Below are 24,561 nucleotides of genomic sequence, written 5' to 3'. Positions count from 1 at the left end.
TCGTGGATGAGAGCGGCTTCCAAGAAGGTACTCAGCAGACGGTGCCGTTCAAGATAGCACAACAGGCGTGTATTTGGTTGCCTTGGACATAATACAACACACACACAAAAGACTAACTGTTACGCAGTACGCCGCAACGTACTAGTAGTACCGCGCACGGTACACTCGCGGCTCGCAAGCCGTTAAAAATCGGGCCAGGCGCGCACGACTGCCCGTAAAATACGTGGAGCCCTCGGGCGACCGCGGGAGCTTCAAACCACGCGACTGCTCACAGACGCGGCTCCGTTCTAACTCGAGTTGCCTCCCTGCCAGAGCGTAGCCCCCCGACGTGCAGCGCTCCCTCTCTCTGTTTTACGAGCAGTGTCACTCGCGTACGCTTTACTTTCACGCGGCAGACAGCCGAGATCATCGCCTCTCCCCGCGGGGGCATTGCCCGCCGTTAGCAATGTTTAGTCTGGCGGTTTCTTCCGAGAAGTTCCGCTCTTTGCAGACACATGCGAAACCGGCGAGCGATGCATTCCTACCGTCCCGGTGCTCTGTCTCCGGAGAAACACTGCTGTTGTATATGGGCTTCAAGTGGGCGCATCGGGGCCCGCCCGGTGGAGGAGAATCTCCCATTGCCGAGGTGCCGACATCACTACAGAGGTTGTCTCACATGCGACGATAGTAGCGCTGACAATGACGCTGCAAGTAGTGATAATGACAATGACGGCATTAGCAATGATAACGGTGCATTTAGTTGATAATGATAATGAGAGCAAACGTGATGCACCGTGTGCACCAGCAACGCTCAGCCTTTCGCACTTCTGCAGTGTAGATTCCACAGTGCTCTCGGAATTTTCGGGCTCCCTGCCATACACAAGGTGGAATGGAGTTGACCTGCTTCTCCGCTTCTAGGCGGCAGCAACAGCGCGGCGGGCTACTGTGCTGACATTAAAGCGAGAAACTAGTTACATCGGCTTAACTTTCAGGCCGACTGACTGCTAATGCATGCAAGGAGGACAATGCCACGGACAACGAGAAGTGGGTTTTTTACACGACGGATATTATGATGTGCTTCTCGCTTTCTACAACGATAATTAGTCTGAAGAAGCCTTTGGCCCTTTGCTTCGGCGGTGCGAGTCAGGTAGTCAGTTGCTACTATTATCTACTTGTTGCTAGATTTCAATGTCGGGAAATGACCTAGTAAGTCCATGCCGATCTGTTGGAATGGCCTCGCAAGTGATTGGTTTGGTTGTATATCCTACAGTCTTGTTAGCAGTGTTCGGTGTCGTTAGCAGTCGCAGCAACTCCTGACATAGTGCGTGACATTAGCAGATAGACGAGACCAATATGGGCCCATGTTATTTAACCTGAATGCGACTGAGAGTAAAATAAAGTTAAGACACCCAGCTGTGGGCTCATCATGAGGGGCCTGTAGGATTTCATCGAGAAGGCCCACAGGGACAAGTAAGTGGGCGGGTGCGAACGCCATTATAAAGCGCAAGGGAGGCTAGTCCACGTTTGAACACTCTAAGCGGCAAAGATGACTTTCCTTCAAGGTAGTCGAAGTCTGAGTGCTGAAGTTGCATGAAGTAGGCCCCAAAATAGCATCATTATTGTCTTCTTTCAGCACTTTTGGACAGGGGCTCGTGAAAAGCAGTACCATGTGTGCGTGGCCAAAATAGGTGTTTAGAGCAGCTCTTGGAGCAAGCAAATATGCTTTTTGGAGCAGCTAAATGGAGCAGAAAGCAGGACAGACGTTCTGAAACAGCTATGGAGCAGAAATGTTAATGTTTTATAGCAGAAATATCGACTTTTTGAAGAAACTTCAGAGCATGTGGTGAATTAAATCTCCAATAAGTCATAAAGGCCTTTCTACCCTTCTTGGCAGCAGAAATTGTGCTGCTTACAAACAGGCCCGCTGTGTTCTGAAGATGTTTTACTGCGGACTGACTGTCGTTCAGAACGAGACTTGTCGACCTTGACTGCTCACCAAAACAGAAGCCGGATGTAAACCGAACTTCGATTCATATCAACTGTGTTGCTGATTGGTTGCCGATTTAAGACCAGGAAGGAAACGTTGGACATGTGCCTTTTTATATATGGGAGCGCTTGTTGCTAACAAACTAACTCTCAAAACGTAAAAATAATGTGCTTCAGATTGTATGCTTAAATAATACAGCATGAGCACATCTATTTTGGCTTTCTCGACAATCTCTAGACGAAGCCCAAAACAAGTCCAAGGATCGCTAAGGTTGCACACTATAGTGAAGGCTTGCCAAAGTAAAAATAATATGCGAATGAAATATTTTTGCTGAAGAAAGAAAAAGGCTCTCAGTGACCACAATCCACGGCATGCATGCAAGAGTGCCGCAGTCACTATGAATAGCAGAAAACATGGGGATGATATCGTGTGACGTCAGCGCCCAAGGTTGCCAAACCATAAAGCTGCTTTCGCTATTAATAATAAAAATTCATTTTAAACTATCTACTGCACTGAAATCTCAAATTGCGAGGATTTATAATTAACGTGAACGGAGTGAAATGCAATAATCAGTTTATGCTCAAATTTTAGCTGTCATGCCCTTTAAGTGAATATAGTTCAAGCATATGGTACCAACATAAGAAACACTACAGAATTATATGAAAATGTCACTGAAATACACTGAACTACGAGCACGTGAATGAATTAAGCTGCCAAATTTGAAAATACACAAGATGCGGGCAGAGTCATTGAAGGGACACTAAAGAGAGAAAGGAAGTGGGTTTGCATCGATAGAATGCCAGTTCCTGATTACAAAAAGACCACTCTTACTGAAAACAGAGCTGTTATAAGGTAGTAAAGAAGAATAACAGAAATACAGGTATCGCCACCACAGCCAAACGGCCGAGGCTCGCAACAACAAATCACGTGACGCGCTAGGGATCCCGGAGGCTGACAAATGCGAATTACGTTGCATGTTTGAATGCGGTAGTACGTTTTTTCTCAAACATGATAACACGCTTTTATCATACGTAAGCGACGGCGAAAAGACAACGTAAACGTTGCAAGGCAAATACAAAAATATACTTGGAGGCGTCACAGGCGCCCACTTCAGTTTTGGTTATGTTTCGGCTCAGGCATTTCGTGCGCACTCGGATAGTTTGTTTGAACCTGCAGCGCCTCAATTACGAGCTTGGAGCAGCAGATGCGCCTTGATGGTTCCCATTTGAGCATTCGGAGGCACGAGCGAGCGAAATCCACTACCGCCGACACACTCCTTCGTTCACACTTCTGCGCCAACAAATCGCCGCCGTTGCCGCTTCGACTGCGACCTGACCGCTTGACTGCAGCTACGTACGCCACGAAAAGCATACATATGCTAAGTAGCGAAGGAAAAACGCATTATCATTCAATTGTTCACTTAATCATGGCACATCTGACCAACATATACTGCGTCAACAAGACCTTCAACGTGCTATTTGCAGGCGTCATAAACAAAAGGGGCATACTTGCTGCTCATACCAAGGAGAGCGTCGATATATTGCGCTCGTCGCCCGGCGAAAAAAAGGGCCTCGGGTAAAATGTAAAAACTAAAAATAACGAAGCACCAGAAATACATTACAAAAGGTAAAAAAAAAAAACGGCAGAAGCGGTAAGACTCGAACTCGGCACTGCTTGCTCCGTAACATTCGGCGCTAACCGTTCGCTACGCCGCGCCACAAGAACCTTCGAAATATTTCTAGTTTTTATGTCACGGCCCCATTTACAATAAAGTGTTTCTGCTGCCGGTCTAAAAATTACAACTTCTTGATCATCGGCGCATGCTGCCTGCTCTCACGTCTTGCAACTAATGTTCTGGATGCCTATGCGCACTATATTGTGCACTGGATCCATTTTAACATGTGGAATTTCACAGCGCTGGCAAATGTAGTGGCGCCGGCACTTCGGTCATGTTCTGCTACCGTGGACGTAATTTTCGCTGAACACGGAGCTGTAGCACAAACCTTGAAGGAAAAAAGTGCGACGAAGCTTCAAAACTGACAAGCGCAGCAGCGAGGACACTATTTTGCTGGTAACTAAATCTTATTTGTATGTAAACATGTCAGGAAGCGTTGCGATGACCGAGGGCTCGGTTTGTTTATACACAGTGCAAGAAGGAGCGCAAAAGCTTGAGAAACATGTAAAGTATTGTGCATTACAAGCGCTCTATGTTTTTTTTTTTCTTCCTTTATGAGCCCATCGCTTGGTAAATTACTCTCTTCATCGTTTTATTTATTTCGGCTGAGGCCGTCATTGCGAGTACGCTGTTGCCAAGTTGGCCCTTAAGGGATGCGACGCCGCGGGCCGCGCCGGCTCGCTAGCTATCACGGAGTCTCCGCTTACGTCATAGCGTGCGTCACTCAACTCCAACTACGTAGTTGGAGGCCACAGTTTGAATTCCACCGGCGGGAACAAGAAAAAACGTCAACTTCTTATTGCAATATCTCAGCAATTATTTGATTTTTTGCTGCCGGATATGCGGCGAGTGTCACCAAATGTAGTTTATTAGATTTTCATACCATCTTTGGCTGTCTTTAGAACATAATTTTTTCCATCTCCTCACCTTCAGGTGCATTATCTGCTCTGGTTTAGAGCTCTGCTCTTAGTTTAGTGACGTCACATAAAAACAGAACCTCATCTGGACGTAGAACTTCTCTATGCGAAGAGTAATTTTTTTGTCATGGGCAGAATGTCCAGGCTCGGGAACCTCTGGGCTTTTCAAAAACATAGCAAAATTATGAATGCTGCTTGTCTTAATCTCAATTATTGAAATGAAATAATTTTAAAAAATCGAATTTTCCAGCGTGTTTACGAGCTTTGCAAGCTCTGCAGACGTATAAAGAAGACCTCGGTGGTCAAAATTTGAGATGAATTCGTTTTCTTTTTTTTTCACACACATAATTTGCTCAAAATTAGATACAGAATAAGTACTGCATTTTGATTTGTGCCAGAACTTTCGAGCCACATATCTTGCAATATACCGGGTGCGCGAGGCATTTGAGGATGCAATGTTGGCTTCAGGCAGAGAATATCTCCAGCAGATATATATATATTTTCACCAAACTGTTTATTTTCACATTACTCAATGAATGTGCCACTTGCAGCAATAACCAATTCAATTCAGCTTCGGAAATGGCTGCATGCACGGATCAGGTGGTTCTTAGAGGTACTGCCCATTGAGTTCGCAGTGGCGACCTTCAGAGATTTTTGTATTATGTGGCCTTTTGTCCGCTTCTCTCTCAATGATGCCGAGTGGATTCAAATCTGGACAACTAGGAGGCCACAAGTTGGAAGTGATGTGGTTATTGGAAGCTGTTGGCCAGCCACTCGTGGGTGACGCAGGCGGTGTGGGCGAGAGCCGAATGTTGCTGAAAGACACAAGGTTTTCCTTTCGAAACAGTATCAGTCCAGGCCTTCACAACGGTGGCAAGCACCTCTGCGTACTCGGCAGCATTAACGCGGAGTCCTTCTGCAAAACAGTGCGGCAGCATGACATCACCCTTGTTGCTGACGGCTGCTGACACCATCACAGACAGAATTTTTGTGTGCAATGCTGTCAGCACCTCATTAGCGCTTCCGTAAAGCCATCTTTCATTATGGCAATTAGCTTTTTGGTCTTGATCGAAGTTCTTTTTATCTGAAAGAAAAAAAAGCATTCCAGGCTCTTCAGCTTGCCTAGCAAGCGCTTGGACCAGAGCAGACTATTCTTCCGAGCTTTACCAGAAAAGAATTGCGCCCTCCTCATGAAACAGAAATGGTACCTCACGTCCTCGTGCACAGCAAGCCTGACAGCTGACTCTGCGACATCGAGCTCCTTTGCAATGGCCCGCATTGACTTCTCTGTGTTGTCACTCACGATGACTTGCAGCCTCTGAAGAAAATCAGGTGTTCTGACGACGTCTGACCGCTGAGTGTGCTTTTTCCTTTTCGCCACAGATGCCACGTCACCGTCACAGCACATCAGTTCTGTTCGCACCTTGTTAACGAAAGACTTTGCTACATTCAGAAAGTTGGCAATTTCCAAGTCGCTGTGGCGCGCGGCCAGTGCGATGAGGACTGCATGGTGTTTCATTTCCTGCGTCAACTTGTACGCTTCCATTATTCAACAAACTGCGCAGTATAAATGATAAGGGGTCAACCAACAAGAAGCCGCATGCCTAGATACATATGCTGAGCCTGCTGGTGTCTATGGCGATAAGGAGTAGTAACCTCAAATACCTCATGCACCCAGTGAGCTACGAGACTGCTATAACTGTGCCTAGTGACGGGCAATCAAAGTAGCTTCAACGTCCTCGAGCCTTCCCTCGTGAAGCAAGTGGTCAAATTCATCATTCGCAAAGAACACGCAGTGAGCAAAAAAAAAAGAGAGAAATTACAGGTTCTCAATTTGTGTTTGAAGTTTTCAGGTGCAAGAAAAAGTAAGCTTGCAGCGATGGTATACTGGCTCCTAATCACAAAAACACCACTTTCGCTGAAAACAAGACTCTTATAAGGTAGAAAAAAAGAGAACAGAAATGCAGGCATTGCAGAAATACAGAAATCGCAAATGCATGCACAATGACATGCAAGGGATCCCGGAGGCTGCCTAACATGTATTATTGTTGCATGTTTGAATTGTTAACTTTTGTTTCAAAAATGGCAAAAAGACAGGCTAAATATTGGAAGCAGAAAAAAAAATTTGCGCTTGGCAGTGCCACAGGCAGTCAGTTTCGTTTTGGTATGTTTTGGTTCTTTGAAGTCACAGCTATGCATTTGGCATGCCCACATGGTTTCATTTTTAATATACATGCTTTGGTTTACAAGTGCGGAGCAGCAGTTTTCCTCTGATGAAGTTCATGCCTCAGTAAGAGCTTCTCTATTGAAAAATCTGGTATGAAATGCACACAGGATTAAGTTATAACTTACTGGGCAGAATAAACCTGCACAGACCCGAGTGGAGCTGGGAAAGAAAAGAAAGGCTGGAAAAAGTAAGATTTAAAATGGCATGGGTGCTTAAGAAAAAAAGAAATAAAAAAGGCAAAAAAAAACAGCCTCGAACGGGATTTAATCCTAAGTCCTTTGGAGTTTTAACTGAATGTCTTAGCCATTGCGCCACACGAACAGCTGAGACCTCTCGCATTACATTACTTGTGTAGTGCAACTGCATTTTTTACACATATTTTTCACTCACCGCTAAACAATTGCATCCCAAGTGTGCTGAATGCTTTTGCTGGCTGTTGATAGTGTCACCGATGTCTCATATCTATGATAAGCATAGGAGTCTGCCAAACTATCTCGTAATATTTCTATTTCTCTATTTTCTGCTGTCCCAGCGTCTTACTGGCACATCAGTTTGCCATCTGCAGGGCAGCGACGCTAGAGTACACCACATAAGGTATTTTTCCCAAGTCTAAATCCCTTGGAAGGAAAAAAGACCGCTTCAACTTCAAATCGAAATATCTGGGCAATAAATGTTTCTTGCTGCCGGACAAGCGACAAAAAAGTCATGAAACACTGCACTATTGGATTCTGGCAACAAAAAAATATTCTGATGGGTCCCATACTGCAGAAAATCTGGCATCCATGAAAAATTATGGGCATGTATCTGGCAAGTGGCAGGAAGGTGACGCAGCACTGCAATGACTGTCCGTCAGGTTGTGTGACATCACAAGGCCACATAACATGACCAAGTCAGCAGGTGCTGCTACACAGGGTGCTTTTCATGGTATCAAGTTAAAAAGGAAAACAAAGAGAACATCGCTTGGAGCAATTACGCGCCACTATTTGTCTCTTGCAGGTGTATCCGTGACAAAGGTTTGTGCATGCAGGGCTATTTGGAATCACTTGAGGCAAATCCTTGAAAGCCTTTGTTATGAAATATTAAAAATTGTGGAGGTTCAGCTCTCTTTGAACCAAGTCAAGAGCATTAGCCATCGGCCGGTGCCGCATTTGTAGCTGCCGCTTCAGTCTTGGCTTGATTCCGCATTTGGTAAGCTCAGCAATAGGCTAGTCTGGCTTCTCGTTCGATGTCTTGGCAACCTGTCTGGCATGGTTGCAGTCTCTGTCACAAGCACAAGTGGATTCCTCTACACCACACTGCCTCCTTTTGTCATACCGCCTGGTGAATTTGCCCAACACTATGCTCGCGGTCTCGACTGCACTTACCCAGAAATGTTTTAAAGCAACGAACAGAATATGGGTGCACAAAACACAGACAACAGAACATGTTGGTGCCGCTGCAAATGAATGAACAACGAAATAGCTATTAGAAATGACAGCAGTGCCTACTCTGCTGGCAGAAATCTTGAGCAAAAATTTCTCATCAATTGACCCTAATTGGCTATACAAGGCCATGCGACATTTTCCCATGAAAATAGCAGTGACTGAAATTTTTCATACTTTCACAATCATCTTTTAGCAAATAATGACCTCCTTTTGTTTCGCACTACATGCACCATAGTGTCAGCAAATAAATTGCAATGCTGTTTGTACAGCAAGCAACTGCAGGCAAGGGACACGTCTGGGTGATATTTTTGAGGTAGTCGTGTAAGCCAGATATCACCCAAGTTTCCAGGGCAAAAAAATTATGGCATGTAATTTCTTCCTAACAAAGATTACCAAAGTACTGCCTGCTGAGAATTTATTCTCGGCAAATAATTTCAACAGTATATGGAGCAGAGCATGAATTCAGGCAGCCCGAAAACCTGGCCGGCTGGAAAATTGCCGTTTTTATGGGTCTGGACCTGGCTCGGTCTTGACATGCAGGCCTGGGCTTGCAGCTTGCAGTGGCGGAACCAGGCCAGGCTGGGTAAAGCTGTGTATGGCTTCTTTTGGAGATGATGGAATTCCAGCACTAAAATCATTCCAGTGGTTTATGAATAAACCACTACTAGTACATATGTTGACAGAGAATGAGAGAAAGCTAATTTGTAAACAGAGTTTAATCAGTGCCCATCTGTGTTTTGTCCAAGTAATTTAGTACGAACATGCCGAGCTGCATTCAATGACGCAAGTGAAAAAAGTTAAAAAGAAAAGGCTCAAAACTCGATAGCGAACTGTACTACAATGGAGGTGTTATGAAGTGCGGTGACCTGTCATGCATGACACAGCCCGTTTGCATAAGCACGTCAGGCCGCGGAAAGTCAGCGGCACTTCCGTCCCGTCTAATTCTCCCAAGCGGGGGCGAAAGGAGGAAAGAAAAAGCTGGGAGGAGGACTTCTCCCTCGCGCCTAAATTTTCCCCTCGCACTGCAGCCGCCGACTGCGCTGCGTGGCTTGCTTCGTCCTCGCGTGAACCGCTGCAGCCGTTACGACTCCGCTCGTTTTGAATGCGAGCGAGTTGCGATTTTTCGTCGCGGTTCTTTTACTCTGTGCATCTCATTCCTGCTGGCTCTTCGCCCCTTCGTGAGACGAGAGACTTGTCTGCGTGCACCTCCAGTTCCGTGGACCCATCTCGTCTGCTGATTGTGCTGGCCATTACAGTCGGCGATATCCGCTGTGTTTCGTGTTGAACTTGTTACCTTCATGTACTGTGGAGAGACGTGCGTTTCGAAGAAGACTGTTCTTCCAGGAAGGGTAGTGTAAATTTTTAATCATGCATTTTGGTTATGTATAGCACAGTGACATGTGATTACTTGCATCAAATACCAAACTAGGTAACTAGAACGCAGGTATTTGCTCATGTTTCTACATTGCTTTGATGGTATGGAATGCGTAGAATGAATATGTGCATCATTTATTTAATTTCATATCAACTGTACACATGCTGACAGAAGCAGTGCCGGCAAACTGGGTTCTTTTGTAGTGATAAAGCAAGCGTGCAAGATTACAATGTTAGCGTAGAACACAGAACACTACTGTAAACTGTTAGCTATGTAAAGTGCGTGTGTCTGAGGGATACCTTGTCGCATCTTTTAATTTTCTGTTTCACGTGCAGTTAATAAAAAAGAGAAACGATACCTGCTGTTCCCTGTGCTATTTCTTGCTGCGGTCGGGTACGCTTGCTCGCGAGCGCCTGCGCCCTCGAGAGCGCTATGCTTGTGGTTTTTCTTTCCATCACACTGCTCCTGCCGCGAGCCGGTCGCGCCGTGGCAGAACGATGATGCGGTAGAAAATCCACGGGCAGAGCGTTTTCCCGGGCGCACGTGACCCGCGCTGCTTGAAGCAACCTACCCACACCCCCTTCAGCGCACCATTTTTTTGGACCAGTCCGCTATACGGCCTCCCCGTCAAGTCCATTTTTTACGCGCCCCCTCCCGCTATAATCCTATAATGGGGAGTTTGGCGCTAGCGTCTGTAATTCGTGGCCGCTGGGAGGTATAGGGAGTTTCACACCCCTGAGCACGTGCCTACTGAAGTACTCAACACCATCAGCTTAGGATTTCTCAGCAATCAGTGAGCAAGAGGGTAGCTTCTAACCTTTGCGTTACCGCTAACGGCTGGACATTTGAAGCCTCATAACAGCCCCTGGACAAGGACCTTCAATTGACTGCTTGGCAGGCAGCCATCTGTTCATAAAAATTCTGACTGTCTGCTTTGCCCCCTCCCCCCCCCCCCCCAAAAAGAATGTCTCTACGCTACAGTAAATGCTGTAGGATAAGAGCTTATTGCGTTAGGAATCTTTACGTATCCAATAACATATACATGCACAATGAACAGACACTACCGCTTTTCGTCTCCACAGAGATGTGGTAATGTGGCAGTGATTTCTTCAATGAATATGTAAATTTCGTTTTTTTTCTGCCCTTGCCCACACATGTTCCTGGGGCAAAGTTGCCAGGGGCAGTCTTTTTGTAGGTGATTAAGCAAAGAACTTGCACCAAGAGCCAATTGCTTATAAGGAGTCATAGTTAAAATGCCCATAATCCATACCTTTTAAATGTACATTGTGCTAGATAGCTTTACATCAAATGTCTTATCAAAATATTCTTCACCAAGCCTTTGCTTCTGTCGGTGCTTTAACTGTGCCCTTCTCTACCAAGAATATTTTGCAAGGTTTGTCTCTCATCTTGATTTATTGTTATGTGCTAGTTAAGCAATTTTTAAGGCGTCTGCTCAGACTTACTTTGCAGTTTTGGCACGGGCCGTCGTGGAAGCGCAGGCCGGGTCCGGGACATGTAATCATTGCCGATGGGCTTGGAACCATGGGCCCGGGATGGTCTTCAAACGTGGGCCAGGGAAGGGGCTGGAAAATCCAACCCGTGCAGGGCTCTAGTAAGGAGTGTAAGAAACTAAAGGTACAGGAAAAAAAAAAAAAATCACTCACATAAGGGGAGTTCAGTAGCGAGTTCATTACTTTGCAGCACCGCTACGTGGTCTCCGTGCTACAATGGAGTTGTCTAAACGGTATTTACGTTATCATTTCTGTTGTCTCAACAGAGCTTATCCTTTTGTCGTACCCGACGCAAACTAGGTAAAATTTCATCAAGGGTACGCAGAATATCATCCATATAGCTGCCGCTTTTGGCTGTAAAAGGTTCAGTGCTAGTTTCGAGCTTTTGGTGCTCAATAGTATGTATCACTAGTTTCAAGCTAGTGATGCTCGAGCGATATCATAGGCAAGTATTTCACCCGGATGTGATCAAAACGAACAGCGTATGGAGAAGCTGGGCCAAGAACGAAAAAAGCATAAAATTAGCTTCGTCGCCCTAAGCAGCTAATCACTGACGAGTGCCGTGAGTATCTGGTTGATAGAAGACAAAGCATCAAGCGCCAGTTAGCAGCATCATAAGACAGTGCAGTGCTCGCCTTCAACCGTGCTAAATTGGCGCGTGCTGTAAGTGCATACCTTGGCACAAATCCCTGCAGTATGTGACAAATAAGAGCGGTAAGCGGACAGCATATAATCACGAACATTGTACGCAAATGGGGCAGCTAAAATTTGAACATGGCGGCACCTTCATTGGCATGCTTTGTCTACAACTAAACAAATCTTTTCACAGACCGGGCACTAACCTTTCTGTACCGAAGCCGCAGCAGATGTGCCAGGGTCGTTCATGGCGCGCACACCAGTCAGTTCGATCGCACCCGTCCGTGCCTCGTTTACTACAACAAAAGCCACGCACCAAACCGCCGCCGCGGCACCGGCGGCAACCTCAGGCAGGGCGGTTGGCGGGCGATGAGCGGTGGCCCGCCGGCACGCCGTGCCCCCAACTAGGGACAATCCGACCTAGGGATTGCTAGGGATTCAGGGCGGCTGTCCAGCAAAAATCCAGGCAACACTGGCATTATTCATGGCGAGTTTTAGCCGCTCCCCTGATCCCTGACACACCAGTTGCTGGTGGCGCCCTCTGCGCTGCGGCGCCTCCGTCATCGCAAAAGCGGCCCCTCGCTCCCATGCATTTCGCGGCGCGGTCGACACACTGCCCAATCTTCTAGAGCACTATAACATGGCGACCATCTGTCGGCCTTTCGCTAGAAACGGCGACGAGAAGCGGCAGACATTTTACAAACAAAACATAAAACAAGTTTTACGTCACGTCCGGCAAGTTATTCCTCCTCACTTCTTTCAGCTGGCGCATGCGCAGAAGCGACGGAGCATTCCAATAAAGATGGTCTGGTCTCCTATTCGAGGCAAGAGCGGGGGCTTTGCGGACCTTGGTGTACAAAAGCCGGTTCGACACAACTATACACGACACGGCGTGCAGAGTGTGTGGTGCGGCGGACGAAAGCGCAGAGCACTTGGTTATGCACTGCCAGGGCCTCCAGCCGCCACAACAAGAGGGAGCCACGTTCCTGAAAGCGCTTGGCTTCTCGACCCCATCTACCAAGCAGCCGCAGGAAGAGGACGCGGGCGGCAGCGTCAGAGGGGGAGCTGTGGAGACCACCAAGAAGCGCCTAGCCGAGTGGTGGAAGACTGTGCGCCGCCGATAGGGGGTGTTTGGTGGCAGCTACTGCTTGTGTGTGTGCTTGTGTGAGTGACCTATGTGCGCGTGTGTGTGTAACTCCGCAACTCAGTGTGTAACTTTTTTTTTTCTCTCTTTTTTTTTTTTTTCCCACTCTGGCCGGATACTGTGTGAGTGTCCACCCGCTTCAAAGGGCATGGCCACCAGTTCATCATCATCATCATCAGCGTCGACCAGCTACGGAGCGCGAAGATTGAACACGAGTGGGCCGTCGATATACGGGCTGGAGCGGCCGCAAAACTCGATGCCGGCGAGTTTATTTTAAGTAGGCACTAAATAACTTAACCGGAGGCGGTTTTGACGTGCCCTGTGCCTGTGGGTGGCGGCGGATGCCTACGCGTTTGCGGCATCATTACGCGCACTATGGGTCTACTGTTGCGTGCCGCTCTGCAAGTCAAGCGGGCGAACATCGACAGGGACCTTACAGAGGTACGAAATCAGTGGCTCAAGAACATCTCGCGGCAAGCCAAACTTAAGCTATGAAGCTGCACCAGCTTTTAAACATGCTTATAAGATCGCCTTACTCGAGCATTCCGGGCGACGGCGTCCGTTGTAATAGCGAGATCATTTTAGAAGGAAAGGGTTGCGATCATCAGCTGATGCTGTAAAAGTAGAGTTTCCGTTGCATTCAGTCCGCAAAGTACATTTCTGTTATGGCACTACTTGCTTTTCAGTGTCAGGGAAACAGCCCTGGATTCCAAGCGACAGGAGCACGGTGTGTAGCCTGCATTTTAAGCAGGCTACACACCAACAATTTTGCGAACGGAAAAGTGGCATATTTATACGTGCAGCTCAAGCATGACACTTATCGCCAAATAACCGCTGAGAACCCAACACGAGGAAGCCAGGCGGCAACATCAGGATACCAGACAAGATATTTCTAACCCAAGCAGATAAACTAATTATAGAAACGAAAAAAAAAATCGAAACGGAAGGCAGGCCAACTCTTAGCAAAATCAGTGTGGACCATTCGTAGCAACAGCTAAGCAAGACATGAGAAGCAAACCAGTCCAGACCCTAAAAAACGAAAAAAAAAAAAAAAAAAAACCGAGAAGGAGGAAAAACTTTATTTAGCCCTATAATTTTTGGCGGTTTTTGGACGTCTTCAGAGATGTCTGCTTGTTGTATCCACCCCGAGAAAACAATTAGCAAAAGCAGTGTAAAAATGGTGAAGCAAAAGCAGTCAGAAACCTAGAAAAAACTTAACCAACAACAAAAGACGAACGTAGCAAAAGCAAAGTCAAACAAAAGAGGCAAAAGCAGTCAGAAATCTAAACCAACAACAAAACATGATCTTAGCAAAAGCAGAATCAAACAAAAGACGCAAAATCGGTCAAACTTAAAACAACAATAGCAAAAGACGCTCGTAGCAAAGGCAGAGTCAAACGACACCTAACCAAACAACAGAAGCTAGGTCGCTAAAAAATTCAGGGCTTAAAAGTCGGTCAGTATATAACGTGACGGTATGTGGTTAGGTGTGCTGTTAATTCATTTCTTCGTTCGTTTGACTCTGCCTTTGCTACGAGCGTCTTGTTATTATTTAGGTTTGATTGACTTTGCTCCTTTTGTTTGACTCTGGTTTTGCTTCCCTTTTTGACTATATTACTTTTGCTACGATTGTTTTTTTTTTTTTTTTTTTAAGGTTTTCTGACTGTTTTGCTTCATTTGTTTGACTCTGCTTGAGCTACGAGTGTTCTTGATGGTTTAGGTTTCTGACTACTTTTGCTTTTTTTGTTTGACTTGCTACGATCGATCGTCTTTTTTTTTTTTTTTTTCGTTGTTGTTGGTTTAAGTTTTTGTCTACATGCTTTTGCGTCTTTTTTGTTTGACTCTGCTTTTGCTACGATCGTCTTCTAATTGTTGGTGGTGGTTTAGGTTTCTGACTGTTTTTGCCTCTTTGTTTGACTCTGCTTTTGCTATGTTCGTCTTTTGTTGTCGGTTTAGGGTTTTTTAGGCTTCTGACTGCTTTTGCTTCACCTTTTTGACTCTGCTTTTGCTACGATTGTTTTCTCGTTGTTGTTTTTTTTTTTCGTTTTTTAGGATCCGGACTGCTTTGCTTCTTACTCTGCTGTTGCTACGAGTGGTCCACACTGCTTTTGCTAAGAGTCGGCCTGCCTTCCGTTTCGAATTTTTTGTCTTTTCTGTTAGTTTATCTGCTGGGATTAGAGATATCTTGTTTGATATCCTGACGTTGCCGCCTGGCTTTCACGTGTTGGGTTCGCAGCGATTATATTAGGCGACGAGTCTCGTGCTTGAGCTGTACGTATATGCCACTTTTCCGTTCAATAAATTGTTGGTAGTGTGCGGATGTGGTGTCCCTTTCTTGTCCAGTGTGTTGCGCCGCCGTTTCACTACAGTTATTGTTCACAAGCTTATTATGCGCATGACAAGAAACGGAAGGGGGAAACGCCGAGCACGCATATTCGGCAAATATTTAATTGCACAGCCTGCCTGCGCAGATATCAAATACGGAGGAACGAACGTGCACGGGAGACTGCTCCAACTGGGCTACTACCAACTGAAGCAACGCAACCGCGTCCGTCGAAAGGACGACGACGGCTGCTTCGAAGATGTTTCCGCGGCTCTTACTCCCAATATTGTCACTCTCATTTCACTGCCTTTATCTTACCGCAGCTATCGCTCACGAGAAATAATGGTTCCGCAAATCCTCCCGCGGAACTCTGCGCCGCTCGCTTGCAGGCACAGCCGGAGCGCGTGAAACGCTGCTCTGGGGGTGAGCTTTGGCGGCATCTACCGGCTGTTTCGGTCCCTACTCAGCGGTCACGTGGTATTTCTTCGTCCGCGCGCTCCCGTAGAGAGTGGCACGATGCGCAGGTCGCCCATTATACAGTAGGTCGTGTCCTAACTGCCTCCGCATGAATACGCGCGCTATCGCGGTTGCCGGTATATGTGTGGGCCGATTTTTTGAAGTCGTGGTGTTGTCGCGCTCTTGAAATCGCTTATTTTTTCAAGGTGTAACGCAATTTTTTATTTCTTTCAGGTGCCGTAGTATTGGAGAGACTACATCATCGGGCCAAAGTCCGCAATCTTGGAATCGAGGGCTACCTGGATGCAGTCAATGTTTGGATTATGTGCCAGTATGCGTTGCCGCTGTCATTGTGGAATAAAATGTGTATACATGCACCTGCTGCGTAACTCATCCCTAGAAAATGGAACATAGCTGCCCTCTCCCTTCAGGTGTCCGGAGAGGTAAACACCCGCAGCTACTCGATGAGACCGAAATTCCATAGGGCCTACGAAACCAAATAGGAAGCCTACTGGTTTTGTAGGTCTATCAGATTATTGACAGCTATGGGTGTACTAGCATTACAGACCTATCTGTTTTATGCCATAGGACCGGTAAAACCATAACCTATACGACCATTAAACAATTGACCTATAAAACCAATACTCCAGCAGACCTGTAAAACCAATAGGCTAGGATACCCATAAGACCAATACTCTGGCAGACCTATAAAACCAATATCAATAATCTGATAGGCTATTAGTTTTGGATTTTTTTGCTAGGGTTGGGAGGTGGTAGTCTATAGCAGAGAGGCATATGATGGACCTAATCCAGGACACATACTCTTTAGCATGCAGTCATATGTGAAAGGCCAGCCCACATAAAGTCCCACTCAGCCAAGTCGGAGCGTGTGGCAGTGTGCCTGATCCAGAATGCAAGGGTCGCAGAGGGTTCGATTCTCATATCTCAGCCTCCCATCTGAAAGATCTAGATGGCAGCTCCCGTGAAATCGACCTTGCCACGTGATCGCGTAATGTCAGGCAACCCACTGACCAATCAGAGCCCGGTCTTGCGAACCACCAACTACCACCTACCTACCACGTACTGCCATAGCCATGCCCACGACCTCCTCTATAAAGGAGGTCGTGGCCATGCCAGTGATTCTTCTCCGACAGTCCGAAGCCGGATTTTGCAAAAAACTCGGGCAGGTGTGGCTGCTTCCCCTCACGTTGGCTGTCGTTGAGAACAAAAGGCTCTGGATCGAAATACAAGACCTTGGAGAGAAGAGTGCTACGAATGCTCCAGAAATTTGTAAAACACCGCAGGAGCCCCCAGCGCTGGTGATGGAGGAGGAGGACAACCTACCCGTCGGAGGTCGGGCGAGTGAGTGAGTGAGTGAAAACTTTATTGGATATTTCAAGGGTTTCGCGGTTGTGAAGCTTCCGTCATCTTAATTCTCTGGCTCTGGCGACTTGAGACTTCTCGTCAGCAAGGGTGGGCCCCTATTCCAAGGCTCCACTGAGTCGAGCTGCATCAGTCGCGTGCTGCACTAAGGCCCTTTGGGTCGCGAGCTCGCCGCTGGTGAGCAGACTCTCCCATTGCTCCGCACTCGGGTCTTCGTGTTGGTGGAATGCTTTGTTGCGTTTGCATTCCCACGTGATATGATAAAGTGTATGATAAAGAGCATCTGGCAGTTGCATGTTGTTGGCAGCCGGTGGGAGTGCGCGGCACGTGCAGACGAGGACAAAATTGATAAAGAAATATGGAAAACTCAATGCACGAGGAAATTGCAGTAAGGGAAGTGTGCGTGATGCAAAGCCCACAGGCAAGCGTTCGAAGAATAAGATGCTGTGAAAAAAAAAAAAAAAAAATCAACTTACAAGGAGTAGGATATCAAGTGGCCAGTAAAAAAAAGCTTTAGAGCCACATCTATCAAAACTTCACGTTTGCGAAATTAAGATCGACCGTAAATTACAAGAATTTGATGAATAATGCTCAATGAGCCTAGACTGACGGACAAGTCTGATACCAGGCAAACTGAGTCAGATGACAGGCAAGCATGGCATCAGACTAAAATAACGTCACTCAATTGAAAATAATGGCCCTTATCTGAGAGAACTTGCAGCTATAAAATTATGGCACAGTGTACAACACAAGAAACACAAACCAGAGACAGTTACCATACACAACTTATGGCGTGATGCTGTGGTACACCTTACAGAGTTTTAAATGCTGTACATATTTCATTTCGAATGAATGTACTAGTCACTTTCTATGAACCTTTGGCGATTTAATTTTCTCTCTATTTTCTAATATTTTAAACGAAATTGCCTTACCTTATAACCAGCACTTTTCATTGTTATTTTGCCTGTTTACTTGCCTCTTCATGTTAATTTGCCAGTAATTATTTTTTTCTGCCATGTGCTTTATTTTTCTTTTTACTTTTGTAGTGAGAGCTGCATTGGCCACAGTCTCTCGAAAAAGGAGGAAAGGAAAAAGAAGAGAAGGAAGAAAAAAAAAAAAAAGACTAACTCGATAGTTGGTAGAGACAAACAAAAACAGCGAGTTGCTAGGACAGAAAGTAATGTTCATTCGAAAGTTGTGACTGCGGTGTGCCCCGGAGTTCGACGTAGAAACGTCATGCCACTAGAAGTCATCTACACCCGAATGAGGATGGTCAACGACGAGAGGCAAGGGGTGCTCATGCATGAAATGATTCCCCTATGACAAAGCTAAAGCCATAAGAGTAAATTGCTATGTGCAAAGCCATGTCTTTACTTTCAAGCCGAACCTAAGCGTAGCCATGCAGGTTGCACTCGCTAAACTCTAGGTTTAACCACAAGCTAAACTACAGCAAATTTTTTGCTTGTTTTGTGCAACTTGCACACACTTTATCATGTCCGCTATGAATCACTCTGCCGCCTTCACATGGGTCCAGATTCAACCTTTTGTAGGTTTTTTGCTTGCCCCCTTCAACATTACACCTGTCCAGTGGATGTTGATGCTGAAATAATTTTGACTGACCTGAATACGGAAAAACCATTGTCATCATCTGCAAAGATTTTAGAAGCAAATGGAAATCCTTGACGAGAGGCCAGATATGACAACATTGCAGGATGCTAATGTGAAATCTATAAACTAAGGCCATAGAGTACAAGTCAAACTAACAATTCGACCAGCATACGTGTACATAGGACAGTACGGCTTTAGCAATAGACCAAGAACTCTGCTGAAATAGAACGTTGTTTATTCGTATTCTCCCGTGGTTGAAGGGAGCCTGGTTGGAGGAGCCTGGAAACTGGGCAGCGTCGCAGGGGAAAGCTCGATGGGTCCTGCTGTGCAGCACCAGAGCAGCGGAACTGTAATTCGTGACCAACCGAGCCAGTGTTCATCGAATGCCAGGAGCTGCAATCTGAACAATAAAGTGGTGCGGGTAAAATCAATTATTTACCACTTAACATATTGCAAGACCCTAATGTTGAACCAAGAGAGCCAAGGTGCAAGCGCAATGTGCCACATCAAAAGAAGTGCCAGAGCACTGCAGAGTAAAAAATGGAAGAATTGTCAGCCCTGACATGATGCATCACTTGTTGAAAATATACCTCCATTTTTTTTTTTTTTTTTCAGAAATATTTCTACATTTTTCTGATATAACACCACTTCTGGATAGATACATCTACACACTGCATGTTACATATTGATGCATGCTACTAAATTTTTACTTTCTCATGATTTGTTCTTTATCACCAGATTTTGACTGATAACTATTGAGAAGTTAGGGACTCCTCTTCATAGCTAGGGCTAGGGCCATTTTTCCCCACTTGTCAGCCATTATTTCAAATAAGAACGATTCTAAGCTTACTCCTCATTACCAAGATTTCAAATTGTCTATATTGTTGGGTGGCAACTGGTTGCATTTTGGCCACTGAACATGAAGATAGGAGTCTCACAGATACAAGAAGCACTTCTGTTTTTGTATATTCTCCCATGGGAGTATATACAGGACTGCTACAATATGTCATCCACAAGAATAATGCACAGTGCAAAGCTAGTCTAACTAGTCTCACTCAACAAACTATGATCAACACACCACCAGAAATAAACACCCACACTCTTCTGCTGCTTCAAACATCAATCACCAGCTCACTGCGTGAGGCAACCGGAAAGAGCAGCAATCTTCAGTGTGCAGAAATGCTCAGCAAGCATAGGTGCAGACGTATTGCCTTTAAAGCTTTTCGTGTTGTCTATTTGATATTAGCAGCTGCAGCATGCACAGGCTGGCAGTATATGCAAATGAGCTTCCTTATAAGCAAATACTGTTAATTCCAACAAGGAAGGCATGATTGTAATCAGAACAAAACAGAGTGCTTAGTTTACTTATGTCCATGTGTGTACATAGTTTTGAAAATTGGCATTTGAAAATAACCCCTCCACTATTAAGATCACAGATGAAATTTTCTCCAAACATATGTTAAAATTACAAAAGAATGCAAAAAGAAGATGTCATTGGTTGTTGGAGTGCTCCCACATGACAAAGGAGCAAGTATGAGAAATATACATTTAGAAATACAACCTTAACACGACACCCATCCAATGCCTCTTTGCCGAGCCACAGAACAGCCAACAAAAGCACCATATACACAAATCAAATCATGTTTAAAAGGATGCACATTGCACACCAACTGCACACAGCCCGTTTTTTGTTTACACCGGCTCAGTGGTAAGGACGCTCGGGCTTAATGAAGGCAGGCTCCCATGTAGTGTGCTAGATAGCAAAAATTAAGCCAGGGAGGTCTCGAGGTGTCTAGCACATTCCTCACTATTTAAGAGCTAGGGGTCTTGAGACCCCTCGCACTCGAATGTATAAGGACTGCATGAATACAAAAGCAGGTTGCTATCCTTGTTAGTAAGTACTTGTCAGAGCACATCTTTGCTATTCTTTTGGCAATTTCACAATAGAGCCATTTTTTAACCTCTGCCAACTATACCGGTTCGGCAAATTTCTAATACCTCCAATGGTCCTATGCTACACTAGTGTAGCTGGTATAGGTTAAAAATGGCCCTAGTACATTTTAATAAGAGCCATTACATATTTTCTAAAACCCGATGAGAAAATTTTCTACCCTTTGTATAAAACGATGTGTGAAGGGGGACAATTTTTTCACGTTGGGCGGACAGGATCACATGACAAGGGTGACATAGAATGATGTCACGGAGCAACTTTTGTAATAAATGATTTCTACCACCACCTACTACGACTACGCACTGCCCTCTCAACAAGTTTTTGTTTATCTCCTCTAGCCCGACGCTCCGGCGCTGTGGTTCTTCTGAGCAGGCTTTTGGTTTTCGTTCGCCTTTTCCCCTCCTCTCCTTGCTGGCGGAGATAAAGTGGTCTCCTTTCCCGCTCTCCCTCCCTCCTAAATATATGCTGGGCACAGCTTAGTTTCTGAAGCTCGAATAATGACCTGCCATTTTAAATGAAAAGCGGAAAAACTTACAAAAAGCACGTTGGCAAAAGACCTTGGCTTCGCTGCTCGATTTGTGTCATCGCTCATCTAGAGCGCTCACGCAGAGCCGTGCTTAATAGAAAATTCTGGTGCACCAACTGGATCACACAGAGAACTTGTGCTCGCGAGCAGGCGAAGAGACCTATGAGCAGCATGGGTACAAGCTCCTTGCCAAATGTAAGGCATCCTCAAAGATATTTCGCTTAATCTGCTCCGTGTATAAGAGCAAAATGTGGAGAGCTGCGACTGTCATATGGTGTGGCCGTCACGGAAAAAGCATAAAAAGGAAAGTAACCAAGAATGACTGCATTGATCGATCGATCCTCAGCAGCTTTTCAGCAAACTTGAGCAAATAAATGTTAGAGAAATGAAACAAGAAAATTTTATTATCTGATTACTATTGAGTGTGACTGCTGAGCACCACACTGCCGAGCACACCAAGGTGATGGTGCCGCCATCACACGGCTTTTTCTCCCTTCACCTCAAACATGCACATGATACTATGTTTGGAATAAAGTGGTATTGTAAAATATGAATCTAATATAAGGAGCAAAATACTAAAGGCATTTGCTGCACCCATCTTTCTTTTTTTCGCTTCGCCACATTCCCATTTCGAGGAAGCGGAGTAAACTTTTGCCTAGTAAAGGCACCTGCCTCCTGCTTGTCAACGTCTTCGCGCAGTTTTACCTTGCGTAGTATGAACCAGTTTTAGTTAGCATATGTACGTGCTGAGCCGCAAGCGTAAAGAATAACTTGAACAGAGCGCAATTCCCGCATACAATGTGAAATAAACAATGTGCAGTCAACAACAGGAACACGTAGAGATTTTCAGAGCGTGCATGACACCTCTGAACCACTTCGCCGGTCGGATGAAAAAGTAAGAAAATCAAAAACCTTTGAAGGCAAGGAAGACCAGGACAGCAATGCGTAGCCGTGACATAGGTTCTATGTCGCCCTTGTCATGCCCTTCCTCCATGTTGTCAAGTGATCCACCAGTCACTTTCTATCCCTATCTCCCATTTTACCAGTGCTCGAATCACTATAGAGACCCCCTCCGATGGAGTCAGACTGGTGAGAATTTGAGCACTGGCTAAGAAAAAAAGGTCGAAAATATATGGAGCCATCCACTACAGTGTCCCTCATGGCCTGAATCCTCATAGCAGAAGACTGCTGTCACCATGCAGCTGCAAACACCACACGTAAGCGGGTGCACCGATATCGTGACGTCCTGGGGCAGCATGAAACTGCAAGCCGGGTTGGTCAGGCCTATGCAAGGAAAGGCAAGGCAAGGTGGGAATGGTCAAATAATAAATACTGCAGCACAGATACACATAGGCTGCAATTTTACTCTTCTCCGGACAGGCGGCCAATAAAGTCTTGGCAGCCAACTGACCAAAGCAACCGGGCAGTTTACTTGAAAAACATGAACAATCTCCAACTTCTCATTCCAATTACTGCCATCTTGAAATGAGAGTGCTTATAAATATTTATGCCTGCAACAAAGAAATTTTAAATGTCGAATAATTTTGGCAATGCAGTTGGATTATTCCAAGTTGAAAGCAAACGATCAGATCCGCCACCATACTGGCACCCAATAGTCGGCCGCAGAAAGACAAAGAGGCCATTTTTTTATACTACAACAGAAATTTGAAACCAACAAGGTTCAGCGTGCAAAAGACAATGAACACCGTAAAAATGAACCAAGAAATGACACAACCTAAATGAAGGTTGACAATGGCGAACTACTCCACTGCTCTCACTATTCAAAGCTGACTTCGAGTAGGTACAGAGACTGCCACAGATAGATGCACTAACCTGCGAACTGCCTGGATGTTTAGTGTAGGATGGGTGGGATACTCGTGATGTGTTTGTAGAATCTCTGCAGCAGCTGTCACACGGAGATGACGAGCGTGACGACATCTGTGAAGACCCCGATGGCACAACGAGAGCCTGGGACTGTAACTGCTTATTTTGGGGGGCCTTCGAAGTGCTGCATAGAGTTGCCAGACAGAGCAATGTCATCTCCACTTAATTCTTGCTACAGCATCCCTCTGAAAACCACACCTAGCTTGTTTTCACAAAAACCTAAGCAAGAATGTGGTCTAGTTTCAGCCAGCCAAAATTAAAGACATGCAACTAAGCACACTGTTCCACCTGCACATTAGATATGAATATATGAATACCATGTCCACCATTTCAACTCGTGCATTTCGAAAAAGTAGCCAGACCATGCTCTCATTGTAATGCATAGTGGTATGTAAAATCTCGGTGATACGAATCCAGTTGACACAAATTTCGGGACGATACGAATTCACGAAATTCCCCGCCAGAGTGCATTGTGTATATTGCACAAAATTTCAGATGCTCCGAACACTCTCCCGCGCCACAACTGACGATACAAACGCCCAAACTTCGACTGCAACCTTGAGTACTACGCACCGCTCGTACATCATTGACTCCGCGATCGCCAGCCGTGCTGTATGCACGCATCACGAGCAGTCTGTGGTGATGCGTGGTCTGCACCGGCAGAGTCAAATCCGCCTCCCTCCGCGTACTTCTCGCGCCGCGTACAACATGACTGCAGATTGCGACATGTGGGCAAACTGCTCGCGGATTGCGATGGCAGAGCAGAGATATGCGGTCCGTGTGCACATGCCGCGTACGCCGCCGACACTAGTGTAGCTAATAAGCATTGGAGGTATAGGACATTTTCTGCACCGTTGTAGCTGGTGTAGATTAAAAAATGGCCGTAAAGTCAACTTTCATTCAGCTGAATTCACAGGCTGGGCCAATGACGTCTTGGCAGCCATGTTAACTAAAGTGACCGGCAAATATTGTAGTTTACTTGAAAGATACGAAATTCCCCAACATCTCATTTCATTTACTGCCGTCTTGAAATGCGGGTGCTTATAAATATTCATGTCAGCAGCGAAAGGTTTTTAACTGTTGAATAATCCCGGCGATGCAATTGATTTGCTCTAAGGATAACTCATGCACATTCACTTATATGTAGGAGCAAGACAACCTACTTTAGTGTTACGTGGCAGCAACCAAGAGAGGACAGAGGGAAGATGCTCGATAGTCGTGAGATCTCTCGGGCTCTATAGTGGGTCAGATGTCAATGCTGTCTGCGAGGAGGAAGAGGAAGAAAAAAAACATTAAAATTCGAGGTATGCAGGTCTCCTGTATCTCCGCACGATCCCACTCGTGATGAGGAAAATTAAGCCCGACTAAAGTAGACTGATGCTTCGGCCTATTACTCAGTTCCACAATGGTGGTGTTTCGCTTAGTGGCCATGGCAGGTAGACTGCAATATGTTCCTTTCCCTGAATAAGAGTGCAATGTTCTCTTGGCTGCCATGTTCCCAAAGCAATATCGCAAATATTCCAGTTTACTTGAGATGGATGTAGACTCTCCCTCA

General features: G+C 45.6%; 2 protein-coding genes across 12 annotated transcripts in view; both read right to left on the bottom strand.

The window, feature by feature from the left end:
- Positions 1-3,873: 3,873 nt before the first annotated feature.
- LOC146184122 (uncharacterized) lies at positions 3,874-6,493 on the bottom strand. Its single transcript, XM_084609289.1, has 2 exons — positions 5,767-6,493; positions 3,874-5,642 (listed from the first exon to the last, which is right to left on the bottom strand). The coding sequence occupies exons 1-2, from the start codon at positions 6,102-6,104 to the stop codon at positions 5,639-5,641; spliced, it is 342 nt and encodes a 113-aa protein (XP_084465415.1). The 5' UTR covers positions 6,105-6,493; the 3' UTR covers positions 3,874-5,638.
- A 12,363-nt stretch (positions 6,494-18,856) lies between these two features.
- LOC146184121 (uncharacterized) overlaps positions 18,857-24,561 on the bottom strand; it is a 54,095-nt gene continuing 48,390 nt past the window's right edge. For 7 of the 11 annotated variants that reach the window (XM_084609277.1, XM_084609279.1, XM_084609278.1 and 4 more), the window contains 2 exons: positions 22,956-23,130; positions 18,857-19,045 (listed from right to left, as the gene is read on the bottom strand). In XM_084609277.1, coding sequence (XP_084465403.1) covers positions 19,022-19,045; positions 22,956-23,130 — 199 coding nt within the window. In that variant the 3' untranslated portion in view covers positions 18,857-19,021. Of the gene's footprint in view, positions 19,046-22,955; positions 23,131-24,169; positions 24,269-24,561 lie in introns of those variants that run through there. The other 4 variants (XR_014708835.1, XM_084609276.1, XM_084609284.1 and 1 more) reach the window with 4 other exon arrangements.

The sequence above is a fragment of the Amblyomma maculatum genome, chromosome 7 (genome assembly GCF_055883805.1).
Source record: "Amblyomma maculatum isolate TAMU_Amacu chromosome 7, ASM5588380v1, whole genome shotgun sequence".
NCBI classification, from domain to species: Eukaryota; Metazoa; Arthropoda; class Arachnida; order Ixodida; family Ixodidae; genus Amblyomma; species Amblyomma maculatum.
Note: the sequence above shows the minus strand (reverse complement) of the source record. Positions and strands in the feature narration are given on the sequence as shown.